Source organism: Pinus tabuliformis, chromosome 2_1 (assembly GCF_031772625.1).
Source record: "Pinus tabuliformis cultivar Carrire ecotype Pingquan chromosome 2_1, CPIR1, whole genome shotgun sequence".
Classification (NCBI taxonomy): Eukaryota; Viridiplantae; Streptophyta; class Pinopsida; order Pinales; family Pinaceae; genus Pinus; species Pinus tabuliformis.
This window is the reverse complement of record NC_142299.1, coordinates 301,992,701-302,008,795: the sequence shown is the minus strand read 5'-3', so window position 1 is coordinate 302,008,795 and position 16,095 is coordinate 301,992,701. Positions and strand designations below refer to the sequence as shown.

Here is a 16,095-nt window from a genome sequence, read left to right as displayed (position 1 = left end):
TAAATTCACCCAGGGATGAGTAAGAGATCATCAATCTCCAAGTGGAATCAAGAACTATCAGAGAGGAGACACTAATCAAAATCCCAGAAGCTAACTCACCTCCCTGCAATCATCTATATATGGATCCCTCATCCCAGAGATCCGAAGGCTGGAATTTTGTATCTTGTAAGGAAGTGTTGTTGGTTTCCTAGTGGAATATCATAGTGTTGGGGGATCTAAGCTTTTCATGAGGTGAAGAAGGGCTTTCATGCTGGGAGGATGACGTTGGGTCAGATCAATGGGTTGTAATCCTCTCTTCTAATCTTCACATCAATAAAGTTATTCAAGTTTTCCTCCACATTCTTGTATGTCTGATAGTATATGCATTTGTGTGGTCAATATATATCTAGTCCTATATTGCTTATGATTGTAGATCTTTGCACTTTGAAGGTATTATGTTGCTTTGACTTTATCTTTGAAGCGAAGTGGTCAAGGTAGAAGCGGCAAAGACCTGTCAGTGAGGAGAAGGAACAAGCAAGGAATCGAGTGAAAAATCGAGGTTGGTATTCTTTGATCCTCTCCTATCTACTTCTCATAAAGGAAAATGAAAGTAATGTTAATATGTTTGTTTCTAAGATAGCTACCTGTCTTAGTGGGACTAGAAGCTCTGCATAGACACTAGATTTCCTGATAACAAGAATATGATCCAATACTTAAGTGTAAGCAGATCTGTAGCATTAATCTATAATCCTATACAGACGATTAGTTTCATGTACTTACTTCCATGGAAAATTTACAAGGCTCCGATCTGATACAACTTTGATGACCTTTCCATCTACAAAAATGCCATCATTCCCTACTACCTACGCATCTATGTCAAAGGTTCCAAGAATAGAATCATATTTGAGCAAATGTGAGGCATGTTTAACACCTTTGGTGTCATTGATGAAAACCACATCCAAAGGGGAGTCCTTTCGACCGTGCCAACATCACAGAAAAATGCGACCAATCCTTCCAAACCCATTGATTGCAACTTTTATCTTTGCCTCCAATACACCCCCTTTTTGCCAAGATGATCCTACCTAGAATAAAAGAACAAGGGCAAGAGGACAAAAAACTAGATTAGTTTCCTATTTACAATGAAAATCCAATACAAACATTTAATGTGATGAAACAACATTTGCGAAGTGAGATCCATATACACCAAGGACAATCATTAAACTAGTAATCTCTGCTTGCAATACTATAACAAGCTCGAAGTGTCTAACCCCTACATGGACTAGGGCATGAATCATATGAATATGTTAAATCAACATACACCAACATAATTATCAAAAGCCTTAATTTTTGTTTCATCAAATTTGCCTGAAATCTGATAGTAATTTGTTGGAATTACAAGTTTGATTGGTAAACTCAACACAAATTGAGTTCCCCTAGGTTTTTCAAGGCACTAAATCCATTCTTATATTAAAAATGGATCTTAAATAACAAAAAAACCACTTTCTGACCAAAAATTGTTTTGCCAAATTGTCACCAAAAACTCCAAAACATAAAATAATTAGAGTCTAGACAATCCATATTTCTACACATATGAGTATCATGAATAATTCTCAGTACAAAGTGTACCAACATAAGCGAGGCTGAAAATCATATTTTTATAAACCTAGTGACATATAAACCTCAATACAATGATCATGATACAATTTAACAGTTCACCTCCATGCACATAACTCTGATGAACCATGAAACAAACAAACAACAAAATGAACTTCAATTAGGCCCCTATGACAATTCAGAGAGCAAACCAACCTTCATATAAACCAAAGCAACTACTACCAATCATTTTGTTAAGTGACACAATGACATGCAATCATTAGTATTGTTAGCCCCTGAGGTGCAGTGCTACTATTTTTAGCGGAAATGTCCCATGTTTTAGCTCTGACGGCCACGTCTCCTCTTGCTCCGCTTTGGCCATAAGCTGAACTTCAAAAATATTACTCTTGCAACTATAATTGCATCGGGTCCTGATCCAAATGGATCCAAATATGCTCTCTAAGTCTTCAAAATCTCGTAAAATCATGCCAAAGATCAAAACAATCGCATAAGAATAGCCCTAATAATGGAGGAGAGACACTATCGGGAGGCCAAAAACACGTAAAAACAATGAAAAACAAAACAACGGAGGCTTGAACAATGAATGCACAGTAGTTGTTACATCTGGCCGATCAATGGTCTAGATCTGATTGGCAAAATCGCAATCGGCCAACACAGCAGAGCGCTCACCAAACGGCCCTGCGTTATCACGATATGTGATTGCAATTAATCGCATTGGAGCTTCACAGAGGAGCGGGATATATATATATATATATATATATATATATATATATATATATATATATATATATATATATATATATATATATATATATATATATATATATATGCGATGTGATTAACCGAACCTGAAGAGGTTTGGGAATGAAAATGTATATTGTTTCAAGTCCAGAGGAAGCCATTTTTTACGTTATTTTCAATGTTTTCAACATATTTCCAAAATAAAAAGGGAAGCCTTGGAACAAGGCCGAAGCGACTTGCGATAGTGATTGAGGACAGACTCAATAGGAGAATATACTATATTTAAGGACTTTTGAAGTCCAGATGAATAGTGGTTGTGGCGGATTTTCACAATTTAAATGCATTTCTCTGTGTTAACAGAAAGCGATCGTTTTAGGGATTTCAGAGGCCAGGAGATAGAGGCCGGGACACAGATGGTCAAAAGGGGGAAAATCCACAGCACGATGTAGCCGAACCAACAGAAGTGATCATGGAGCATCACTAGCACAAGCGAGCCACCTGATAGTGAGGTGAATTTACCATAATTTGGTTAATATGTTGTTATAGAAAGAGACCTCTGAGCCAATGTATGTCGAGTTATGGCATCAAGTAGTTAAAAAGACAGATGGGATAGATTAAGACACCTCGAGCCTCGGAGAGCTCAAGAGCATTGTAAAAATCCTATAAATGGCTGAAAGTTAGAAGTATTAGGTGTTCAACTTTTGGAGACTGTGGAGACTCTGCTCCTCTGAGCGTCTCATCTTCATTCCAGCAATATAAACTTCTTTTACTGTTACATGTTTAATTCCCATTTTCTCCTCTATTATAAGCTTGCACTTGAATAGGTTATTCATGTTTTCTTCTATGTCTAATGCCAAATAACTGTCATCTTATCTCTACATTGATAAATTAGATTTGCAAGCTTCATTTACTTTTTGTAGCTAGCAATTCATATGTGTTTTTGTATGCATTTGTTGGTATAGTCAGTATTCTCCATCTATCCATTGAATCTATAAACTATTGAGCATTAGTGGTCTAAAGCCTTGTAAAGTTGAGGGTGTTCATGCATGTCTTGAGTGAAAATAGAGTTGAAATAGTCATCCGAATTGATCCAAACCATCATCCATTCCAATAGTTCCGAGAAGGATATTGAAGATTAATATGTTACCAGGCATCTTCGAGCTACAACCTAGGAGAGCTTCCTGGAGTGCTAACAAGTACCATAGAAGAATGTGTTGATTTTCTTGTAGCATCAGGAGGTATTCTCGCATGCCACACTACAACAAAATCAGCGATTTGCGCCAAATTTTAGTGCATTTTTTTTGTAATTGTGATGAGAAACCTGGCGCTAAATCTGGCTCTATTGTACAATTTTTAAAGCGTCCTTTTTTGCACCTGATTTTGCATCTTTTTTCACGCTAGATTTTGCATCATTTTTTACACCAAACTATGCATCATTTTTTGCGTCAAATTTTGAACCAAGATTTGCATCTTATTTTATGACAGGTTTTGCTTCTAGTTTTGTGTCATTTTTTGCATCTATTTTTCATTCTCTTTTGCTTCCTATTTTGTGTCATTCTTTGCTTCCATTTTTGCACCATTATTTGCATCAAGTTTACACTGTATTTTGAATCCAATTTAACGTCTTTTTATGCATCCATTTTGTGTCAGTTTTTGCATCTAGTCTTATGCCAGGTTTTGTATCTAGTCTTACACTAGTTTTTGCTTCTATTTTTGCACCAGCTTTGGTGCCTATCTTTGCACCATGTGTTGAATTTGATTTAGCACCAAATTTTGCATCCATTTTTGTGCCCATTTTTGCATCTTTTTTTGGACCATTTTTTACATCCACATTTACGTTTGATTTGTCTCCATTTTTCCCATCTCATTTTGCACCATATTTTGCGTCATTTGTTTCATCCAATTTTGCATCATTTTTAACACCATTTCTTGCATCTAATGTTACATCATTTTGAGCATCCAAATTTGCATTTATATTTGCATCTTATGTTGAGTCATGTGTTGTGTCCACCTTTGCATCTTATTTTGTGTCTAATGGTACATTCAATTTAGAGCCATTTTTTACGTCTACTTTTGTATTTGTTTTTGCACCAAGTTTTGCATCCAATTTTAAGCTATTTTATGCCCCTTTTTGCACCATTTTTTTGTGTCTACTTGTGTCCAATGTTGCACCATTATTTACACCGACTTTTTCATCCAATTTTGCATTTTTTTGGTGTCTAGTTTTACATCGTTTTCACCATCCAAATTTGCATCTTTTTTTGCCTCATTTTGTGTCCACATTTGCATATAATTTTGTGTCTGAGTTCGAGCCTAAATTTTCATGTGATTAAGAATCATTTTTTACATCCAATATGGCATCCTTGGTTTCACCTTTTTTCAGCCCCATTTTGCATCTTGTTTTATGTCTTTTCTTACATCTTTTTTTTTTCCTTTTTTACACCCAAGTTTGCATCCCAAATTTACACCATTATTTGCATCATCATTAGGCATATTAATTTGTAACGTTTTTTGCTTCTTTTTAACGCTCAACTTTGCATCTTATTTTACATCTAGTTGTTTTTTTTTGCATCTAATTTGGTGCCCATTTATGTGTCCTTGTTTTTTCCCAATTTGATATCCTTTTGTATGCCATGTTTTGTTCCCTTCTTTGTATCAACTATTGCACAATTTTTCACTTCTAATTTAAAATACTTTGTATGTCAATTGTTTGCATTTTCTATTAATTCCTAGTTTAACATCCAATTTTACTTTCAATTTTGCATCCATGGTTACATCCGCATTTGACTTCTTATATAGAGTATATTTTTCTTTACATATATGACCCCCTTTATAGATTCATAGTGAAATATATGATAGTTTCTAAATATCATTAAAGCAGATATCACAATTCAAAATCATTTGTAAAGAAATTTAAGAGAAATTGACAACATCCATCCAAAAAAATAACAATGTGTCATTAAAAATTTTCAAAACATGTATAAAATAGCAACATATTACTAATAAAATCAGTATTATTTTTAATCAAAACAAGTAAACTTCAAATATGATTAACAAATCAAAATATTTCATGAATATCATTATTCTACGATAAATTAACAACATACATAAATCAAACTCATCGTATGATTACAAAATCAAAATGTCTCATTGATATAGGGTAAATTCACAACACCCATCTAAACATAACAATGTCATTCTACACAATAATTTCTTCATAAAAAACAATGCATGTGCATGCCTAGCTACCACCACCAAGATCATCCTCATGATCATCTTGACCATCCTCATTACTCTGATCCACATCATCACCAACACCGCAACTATCATCATCATCTCCTCCTTCACCACCATCATCCTCATCCTCATCCTCATCATCTCCTGATATATGTTGAACATAATTTGGATCATCGTCTTGGCAATCATTACCTATAGCATTCTGACAAAAAAAATCAATATTACATGTTAGTATTAATTACATAACACAACACATGTTTTTGTTATACAATGTTAACCATAAAATGAAAAAACCTTGTTACATAATCATCATCTCCTGAAATATGTGTGCACTAATGAAAAAACATTGAGTTTCATTTTTCATAATCACAAACAATGAAAAAAGAATCACATGTAACTAGCATCATTTTGGAAATTTTATATTTATTAAAAATCTTTAACATGTTTTCCTCCCATATCTCATAAAAAGGTGTGAAACTTTTTATATACTCTCCAATAAGCACTACAACAAAACCAGCGATCTGGAGGTTTTACACTAAGTTTTTCAACATCGAGCTTACTAGGGCTTGCACCACCGGGGTTATTAGTAAGAATCTCATGAGGTTTTCATAGTCATGATTATTAGAATCAAAATGGTAGGATTTGCACTAAAAAACAGTTCATAGAGCTTTCCTGCTAGGGAGAAAATCACAAGTTCAACTTCTGCAGTGCAGAGCACTGAGAGCTCGTAAGCTTTCTTCAGCAATCCACCTACGTTTGGAAAATGTAGCCTGCCTGCTGGCGATGTTCTCAATCCTCTTCCTCTGCATCTTTCCCCTCACTATTCTTGTATGTCCTCTTTCGTTTTTCCCTCCAAACAAACCCTCTCAAATTGAGAAAGCAGAACAACTCACTCGATGAGAATCCGAATCCAATTATCGCTTCTAACAATAACCCAATACAATACCAAAAGTGATTACACAAAACCTCATTGACTCTTCATTTGTTTGGAAAAGAGCCAAGCATATACTTCTGACGAGGGTTTCCGTCTCAAGTCTGGCTCACAGGACGTCGCATAGTCAATTGCGAGAAAAGTTTTCCCCCTGCCTGTCACATACGGTTTGTCACGCTATATATTAAAATAAGGTTGATCATACTAACAATAAGGTTGTATAGTTTAAAAGGAGGGCTCTCCTTACTGCATTTGGTTGGTTTATAGAAAAGATTGTTGGAATGTGTAATGTGAATGCTCTGCTAACTGTTTTTTAAGCATTTGGAAGTATTAAAACCCCCTAGGATAATTAATGTAAGACCTGTTAATTAATGTGTAAAGATGGCTATTGTCCTTGGGCTACCTTAGCTGTTTGTGTTTAGTGATCTGTGGTATTATGACTCCTCAAGTCACTATTAAACCATGAGAACCATGCCCAAGCAGACTAGTGTGACATTGTGGATGAGAACCAAAACTAGACTCCTATAACCTCCTTTTTCATCCTTTAAATTGCAGAATTAACTGACTGTTCTAGTAATCGTTCTTGAGCACCTGAAGATGTGCACCCTAAATAATAAGAATAATACCCTGTAACATATGAATAGTCCATCCTGTGCATGTAGGATATGCACATGAGGTCCAATAAAATCACTAACCAGAATACCAGGTGTTATTAAAACCTCTACAGGTTGATATATATGAATGTTACAGTGTGCAGGAGTATGATTCAATTCCATACGAAAATACAAAACATCTGATAGGATTTCCTTATACCTCATAGGCAAACAACCATTGTCCCTTCTATAGATGAGCAGAATAAGTGCTTGGTTCTCTACACTAAATAAAGACAAAGTATAGTACTTATTGCTGACAAAATAGGATTTAAATCGCGGTTCAATTGCTTGACATTCAGCTGGTCACAGAATTGTAGAGTGCATAATCATAAGTGATGTTGCGAGCCTCATTGCTCAAAGTCTAAGGGTCTTGCGAGCCATAATCACAGCCATGTATGGCATATCTTTTGATTATGGCATTTTATGAGGTCAATTCTTGTGAAGACATTTCAGTTTATAATAAATTTTGAACCTCAACAGAGTTTTGGCAAGACCTGGCTGAGCTAGGACATCAACAACACAGCTGATATGAATGACATAATCTAGCCTCAAGAGGTAGCCTCTTTTGTTTCATCACTCTAACAATCTATGAAGTGGTGGAAAGCATAACCACTTCCCCTTGAATATGACACCTAAACTGACTACAAATCCTAAATGATGCAGCCCTTGGTGTATGTCTCTCAAAGTATCGATATTTCAAATGTTGAAAGCTCTTGTGCCCATTTGATATGCATTCGATTGCAGTTCCCCTGAAGAACGAATCTTATAAAGGTGAGGCCATGGCCAATATGTTAGCCATATCCATTGGAGTTGCCATTGCTTGACAACTTTAGTGTGATCAGTCCCACCATGATTCACATGGGCTTCTACTCAACACTGGCTGTTGCTATTGTAAGAGTCTTCAAGCTCGTTGAACCCATAGTATTGATAAGTGTATTCTTTGGGTCTCTAGTTTTCAAATTCTGCCTATGTTTTCCTCTCAGTATCATTATTTCAAATGTTGAAAGCTCTAATTCCCATTGCTGTGTATTTGATTGTGGTTTCCCTAAAGAAAGAAGCTTATAAAGGTGAGCCTGAGGCCAATATGTTGGCCATATCAATTGGAGTTACTATTTCAGCTTATGGGGAGGCCAAGATGAATGCGTGGGAGGTGATTCTCCTGTTAAGTGCAGTTGCATGTGAGACTACCCAATTGGTTCTCATACAAATTCCACGAACATCAAAAGGGATTAAGTTGAATCCCATCACATCTTTGTTTCTCCTTGTTGCCTTGTTTTTCTCAGCACCCCCTGGGCCTTAGTAGAATACCCATTTCTGATAATCAGGGTCTCTTCCTTTGATTTGGATTACATGACATTTCTGCTTGTGCCTTGGCTCTTAATCTTGCAGTGTTTCTTCTGATAGGAAAGACTTCAGCCTTGACTATGAATGTTGTTGGTCTTGTCAAGGACTAGCTGCTCATAACATAATCTTTGTCTGTAATAAATGAAAAGGTTACAGTCATAAACTTGAGTGGGTGTGGACTAGCTTTTCTGGCTGTCTGTTACTATAATCATTTGAAACTTCAAGCTCTCAAGTCCAATGACAACCAACCAAAGTACCTCAGCAGTGCAGCTGATGCCAATGATGAAGGAGAAGGTTTGATAATGACGAGTGGGAGATTCTCAATCAGAGATTCAGAACCAGTAGAGAAAAATCAAACTCAAGCTTCAGGATTAGGTATTTAGATCATTAATATTGTCTTGTGCTAGAGATTACTGTTCTTGGATTGGCTCCTCTATGCCCAGATCTATTTGCAGGGAACAGGCCAGTCATTCATAGTGAAGAAGATAATGACAAGATTAGTGTATAATGATGGACAGGATGGTGCCATGGTGCCAACCTAAATCTCAAGTAAGGAGGCATCTGTTCATCAATTTGTCAAGAAGCATGGCCTACAATTCAATTGCTCTAAGCCTATCACTTCTTCCACCTGTCAAATAAATTGTTTCATGTTTGTTTAGTTGACTATGGTTCTAATAAATATACTATTGGTTGATGTAAAAAGACAAAACAAAACAAAATATATGGAAAGTTGTGACCCCATTTTCTAACTACAAATTGAAATCGGATTACCATAGTGACAACCTTTGCTTATTGGAATCAAAAAGGGGGTGGGTTATGCACAATCCTCCGTATCATTTGCTATTACCAGAGACAATTAAAGCCACCCTAAACTCAAGTCTTAACTATGCTGATAGGGTGTTTGGGGAGGGGGATCCCTTACCAACCCACTATAATCTGCACAAAAGCATCCTAAGAACATATGCAAAATCAACCCTTCAATGAAATGATCCAAGAATATAGGTACTCAAACATTGATTTTATCAAGGAAAAATACAAGACAGAAAGAAAAGATCATAACAAGGATTAGAAGAGTCTAAGAACAGTGCTCACTGTCTACAGAGCCAAGACGAATGCAGAAGAGTTCTTCCTTCAGTTCCCCATCTGAGAAATCAGTTGCATGCCAGACCCAAGTTTTATCACTACCTGCGTGCTCCTGAAGTGACATTGGGGAATGAACTGCAAGGCAAAAAGAAAAACAATATAATCCAGATAATAAGGATCAACACAAATTCTCGGCACAGAAAGCCTCTTAAAACTTGGACGTAAGATAAGCTATTACAATCTCAGGGGGGAAATTACACAAAAAAAAACAAACAAACAAATTTACATACTTAAATGGTTTGCACATATTTTCAATGTCTTGGATTGCCTCATGACCAGCCGAACCTTTGTAGTATCCTTGGGCTTAAGAAACTTTACTGTTCCTACACCACGCTCCTTCCATTGATTCCCATCCTTGTCAAACCTGTACAGCTTCGCCTTCCTGCAGGGTCAAGCATATAAAAAAGAATGGGAATATTAATAAACAATGAAACTGCATTAGGATCATTTTAAGAGCCCATGGCATCTAAGAACAGGATCCTCTACTGCCCATGTAAGAACAGGATCCTCCTGAGTTCCAGCCATCCCAATACCAGATAGTGCACATATAATATCTTTTTTGTAAAGACCCACTTTATTTTTAATTAATGTGTAAAGATGGCTATTGTCCTTGGGCTACCTTAGCTGTTCGTGTTTAGTGATATGTGGTATTATGACTCCTCAAGTCACTATTAAACCATGAGAACCATGCCCAGGCAGACTAGTGTGACATTGTGGATGAGAACCAAAACTAGACTCCTATAACCTCCTTTTTCATCCTTTAAATTGCAGAATTAACTGATTGTTCTAGTAATCGTTCTTGAGCACCTGAAGATGTGCACCCTAAATAATAAGAATAATACCCTGTAACATATGAATAGTCCATCCTGTGCATGTAGGATATGCACATGAGGTCCAATAAAATCACTAACCAGAATACCAGGTGTTATTAAAGCCTCTACAGGTTGATATATATGAATGTTACAGTGTGCAGGAGTATGATTCAATTCCATACGAAAATACAAAACATCTGATAGGATTTCCTTATACCTCATAGGCAAACAACCATTGTCCCTTCTATAGATGAGCATAATAAGTGCTTGGTTCTCTACACTAAATAAAGACAAAGTATAGTACTTATTGCTGACAAAATAGGATTTAAATCGCGGTTCAATTGCTTGACATTCAGTTGGTCACAGAATTGTAGAGTGCATAATCATCAGTGTTGTTGCGAGCCTCATTGCTCAAAGTCTAAGGGTCTTGCGAGCCATAATCACAGCCATGTATGGCATATCTTGTGATTATGGCATTTTATGAGGTCAATTCTTGTGAAGACATTTCAGTTTATAATAAATTTTGAACCTCAACAGAGTTTTGGCAAGACCTGGCTGAGCTAGGACATCAACAACACAGCTGATATGAATGACATAATCTAGCCTCAAGAGGGAGCCTCTTTTGTTTCATCACTCTAACAATCTATGAAGTGGTGGAAAGCATAACAACTTCCCCTTGAATATGACACCTAAACTGAGTACAAATCCTAAATGATGCAGCCCTTGGTGCATGTCTCTTAAAGTATCGATATTTCAAATGTTGAAAGCTCTTGTGCCCATTTGATATGCATTCGATTGCAGTTCCCCTGAAGAAAGAATCTTATAAAGGTGAGGCCATGGCCAACATGTTAGCCATATCCATTGGAGTTGCCATTGCTTGACAACTTTAGTGTGATCAGTCCCACCATGATTCACATGGGCTTCTACTCAACACTGGCTGTTGCTATTGTAAGAGTCTTCAAGCTCGTTGAACCCATAGTATTGATAAGTGTATTCTTTGGGTCTTTGGTTTTCAAATTCTGCCTATGTTTTCCTCTCAGTATCATTATTTCAAATGCTGAAAGCTCTAATTCCCATTGTTGTGTATTTGATTGTGGTTTCCCTAAAGAAAGAAGCTTATAAAGGTGAGCCCGAGGCCAATATGTTGGCCATATCAATTGGAGTTACTATTTCAGCTTATGGGGAGGCCAAGATGAATGCATGGGAGGTGATTGTGCAGTTGCATGTGAGACTACCCAATTGGTTCTCATACAAATTCCACGAACATCAAAAGGGATTAAGTTGAATCCCATCACATCTTTGTTGCTCCTTGTTGCCTTGTTTTTCTCAGCACCCCCTGGGCCTTAGTAGAATACCCATTTATGATAATCAGGGTCTCTTCCTTTGATTTGGATTACATGACATTTCTGCTTGTGCCTTGGCTCTTAATCTTGCAGTGTTTCTTCTGATAGGAAAGACTTCAGCCTTGACTATGAATGTTGCTGGTCTTGTCAAGGACTGGCTGCTCATAACATAATCTTTGTCTGTAATAAATGAAAAGGTTACAGTCATAAACTTGAGTGGGTGTGGACTGGCTTTTCTGGCTGTCTGTTACTATAATCATTTGAAACTTCAAGCTCTCAAGTCCAATGACAACCAACCAAAGTACCTCAGCAGTGCAGCTGATGCCAATGATGAAGGAGAAGGTTTGATAATGACGAGTGGGAGATACTCAATCAGAGATTCAGAACCAGTAGAGAAAAATCAAACTCAAGCTTCAGGATAGGTATTTAGATCATTAATATTGTCTTGTGCTAGAGATTACTGTTCTTGGATTGGCTCCTCTATGCCCAGATCTATTTGCAGGGAACAGGCCAGTCATTCACAGTGAAGAAGATAATGACAAGATTAGTGTATAATGATGGACAGGATGGTGCCATGGTGCCAACCTAAATCTCAAGTAAGGAGGCATCTGTTCATCAATTTGTCAAGAAGCATGGCCTACAATTCAATTGCTCTAAGCCTATGACTTCTTCCACCTGTCAAATAAATTGTTTCCTGTTTGTTTAGTTGACTATGGTTCTAATAAATATACTATTTTTTGATGTAAAAAGACAAAACAAAACAAAAAATATGGAAATTTGTGACCCCATTTTCTAACTACAAATTGAAATCGGATTACCATAGTGACCACCTCTGCTTATTGGAATCAAAAAGGGGGTGGGTTATGCACAATCCTCCGTATCATTTGCTATTACCAGAGATAATTAAAGCCACCCTAAACTCAAGTCTTAACTATGCTGATAGGGTGTTTGGGGAGGGGGATCCCTTACCAACCCACTATAATCTGCACAAAAGCATCCTAAGAACATATGCAAAATCAACCCTTCAATGAAATGATCCAAGAATATAGGTACTCAAACATTGATTTTATCAAAGAAAAATACAAGACAGAAAGAAAAGATCATAACAAGGATTAGAAGAGTCTAAGAACAGTGCTCACTGTCTACAGAGCCAAGACGAATGCAGAAGAGTTCTTCCTTCAGTTCCCCATCTGAGAAATCAGTTGCATGCCAGACCCAAGTTTTATCACTACCTGCGTGCTCCTGAAGTGACATTGGGGAATGAACTGCAAGGCAAAAAAAAACAATATAATCCAGATAATAAGGATCAACACAAATTCTCGGCACAGAAAGCCTCTTAAAACTTGGACGTAAGATAAGCTATTACAATCTCAGGGGGGAAATTACAAAAAAAAAAACAAACAAACAAATTTACATACTTAAATGGTTTGCACATATTTTCAATGTCTTGGATTGCCTCATGACCAGCCGAACCTTTGTAGTATCCTTGTGCTTAAGAAACTTTACTGTTCCTACACCATGCTCCTTCCATTGATTCCCATCCTTGTCAAACATGTACAGCTTCGCCTTCCTGCAAGGTCAAGCATATAAAAAAGAATGGGAATATTAATAAACAATGAAACTGCATTAGGATCATTTTAAGAGCCCATGGCATCTAAGAACAGGATCCTCTACTGCCCGTGTAAGAACAAGATCCCCCTGAGTTCCAGCCATCCCAATACCAGATAGTGCACATATAATATCTTTTTTGTAAAGACCCACTTTATTTTTAATTAATGTGTAAAGATGGCTATTGTCCTTGGGCTACCTTAGTTGTTCGTGTTTAGTGATCTGTGGTATTATGACTCCTCAAGTCACTATTAAACCATGAGAACCATGCCGAGGCAGACTAGTGTGACATTGTGGATGAGAACCAAAACTAGACTCCTATAACCTCCTTTTTCATCCTTTAAATTGCAGAATTAACTGACTGTTCTAGTAATCGTTCTTGAGCACCTGAAGATGTGCACCCTAAATAATAAGAATAATACCCTGTAACATATGAATAGTCCATCCTGTGCATGTAGGATATGCACATGAGGTCCAGTAAAATCACTAACCAGAATACCAGGTGTTATTAAAGCCTCTACAGGTTGATATATATGAATGTTACAGTGTGCAGGAGTATGATTCAATTCCATACGAAAATACAAAACATCTGATAGGATTTCCTTATACCTCATAGGCAAACAACCATTGTCCCTTCTATAGATGAGTAGAATAAGTGCTTGGTTCTCTACACTAAATAAAGACAAAGTATAGTACTTATTGCTGAAAAAATAGGATTTAAATCGCGGTTCAATTGCTTGACATTCAGTTGGTCACAGAATTGTAGAGTGCATAATCATAAGTGATGTTGCTAGCCTCATTGCTCAAAGTCTAAGGGTCTTGCGAGCCATAATCACAGCCATGTATGGCATATCTTGTGATTATGGCATTTTATGAGGTCAATTCTTGTGAAGACATTTCAGTTTATAATAAATTTTGAACCTCAACAGAGTTTTGGCAAGACCTGGTTGAGCTAGGACATCAACAACACAGCTGATATGAATGACATAATCTAGCCTCAAGAGGGAGCCTCTTTTGTTTCATCACTCTAACAATCTATGAAGTGGTGGAAAGCACAACAACTTCCCCTTGAATATGACACCTAAACTGAGTACAAATCCTAAATGATGCAGCCCTTGGTGCATGTCTCTCAAAGTATCGATATTTCAAATGTTGAAAGCTCTTGTGCCCATTTGATATGCATTCGATTGCAGTTCCCCTGAAGAAAGAATCTTATAAAGGTGAGGCCATGGCCAATATGTTAGCCATATCCATTGGAGTTGCCATTGCTTGACAACTTTAGTGTGATCAGTCCCACCATGATTCACATGGGCTTCTACTCAACACTGGCTGTTGCTATTGTAAGAGTCTTCAAGCTCATTGAACCCATAGTATTGATAAGTGTATTCTTTGGGTCTCTGGTTTTCAAATTCTGCCTATGTTTTCCTCTCAGTATCATTATTTCAAATGCTAAAAGCTCTAATTCCCATTGCTGTGTATTTGATTGTGGTTTCCCTGAAGAAAGAAGCTTATAAAGGTGAGCCCGAGGCCAATATGTTGGCCATATCCATTGGAGTTACTATTTCAGCTTATGGGGAGGCCAAGATGAATGCATGGGAGGTGATTCTCCAGTTAAGTGCAGTTGCATGTGAGACTACCCAATTCGTTCTCATACAAATTCCATGAACATCAAAAGAGATTAAGTTGAATCCCATCACATCTTTGTTGCTCCTTGTTGCCTTGTTTTTCTCAGCACCCCCTGGGCCTTAGTAGAATACCCATTTCTGATAATCAGGGTCTCTTCCTTTGATTTGGATTACATGACATTTCTGCTTGTGCCTTGGCTCTTAATCTTGCAGTGTTTCTTCTGATAGGAAAGACTTCAGCCTTGACTATGAATGTTGCTGGTCTTGTCAAGGACTGGCTACTCATAACGTAATCTTTGTCTGTAATAAATGAAAAGGTTACAGTCATAAACTTGAGTGGGTGTGGACTGGCTTTTCTGGCTATCTGTTACTATAATCATTTGAAACTTCAAGCTCTCAAGTCCAATGACAACCAACCAAAGTACCTCAGCAGTGCAGCTGATGCCAATGATGAAGGAGAAGGTTTGATAATGACGAGTGGGAGATTCTCAATCAGAGATTCAGAACCAGTAGAGAAAAATCAAACTCAAGCTTCAGGATTAGGTATTTAGATCATTAATATTGTCTTGTGCTAGAGATTACTGTTCTTGGATTGGCTCCTCTATGCCCAGATCTATTTGCAGGGAACAGGCCAGTCATTCACACTGAAGAAGATAATGACAAGATTAGTGTATAATGATGGACAGGATGGTGCCATGGTGCCAACCTAAATCTCAAGTAAGGAGACATTTGTTCATCAATTTGTCAAGAAGCATGGCCTACAATTCAATTGCTCTAAGCCTATCACTTCTTCCACCTGTCAAATAAATTGTTTCCTGTTTGTTTAGTTGACTATGGTTCTAATAAATATACTATTGTTTGACGTAAAAAGACAAAAAAAAAACAAAAAATATGGAAAGTTGTGACCCCATTTTCTAACTACAAATTGAAATCGGATTACCATAGTGACCACCTCTGCTTATTGGAATCAAAAAGGGGGTGGGTTATGCACAATCCTCCGTATCATTTGCTATTACCAGAGACAATTAAAGCCACCCTAAACTCAAGTCTTAACTATGCTGATAG

General features: G+C 37.1%; 1 protein-coding gene across 1 annotated transcript; it reads right to left on the bottom strand.

Moving 5' to 3' along the window:
* Positions 1-5,633: 5,633 nt before the first annotated feature.
* On the bottom strand, positions 5,634-13,333 carry LOC149200005 (ran-binding protein 1 homolog b-like). The gene is made up of 5 exons (XM_089399497.1): positions 13,216-13,333; positions 12,937-13,062; positions 9,873-10,024; positions 9,592-9,717; positions 5,634-5,773 (listed from the first exon to the last, which is right to left on the bottom strand). Exons 3-5 carry the CDS (start codon positions 9,913-9,915, stop codon positions 5,760-5,762), a joined length of 183 nt encoding a protein of 60 aa, XP_089255623.1. The 5' UTR covers positions 9,916-10,024; positions 12,937-13,062; positions 13,216-13,333; the 3' UTR covers positions 5,634-5,759.
* Between the last annotated feature and the right edge of the window lie 2,762 nt (positions 13,334-16,095).

What these genes read in the sequence shown, in the direction of transcription:
- LOC149200005 (XM_089399497.1), bottom strand. Translation starts at nt 9,915, where the DNA reads ATGAGGCAATCCAAGACATTGAAAATATGTGCAAACCATTTAA. An exon ending in AATATGTGCAAACCATTTAA is followed by an intron (nt 9,718 to 9,872) that starts GTATGTAAATTT and finishes TTTGCCTTGCAG; the next exon opens with TTCATTCCCCAATGTCACTT.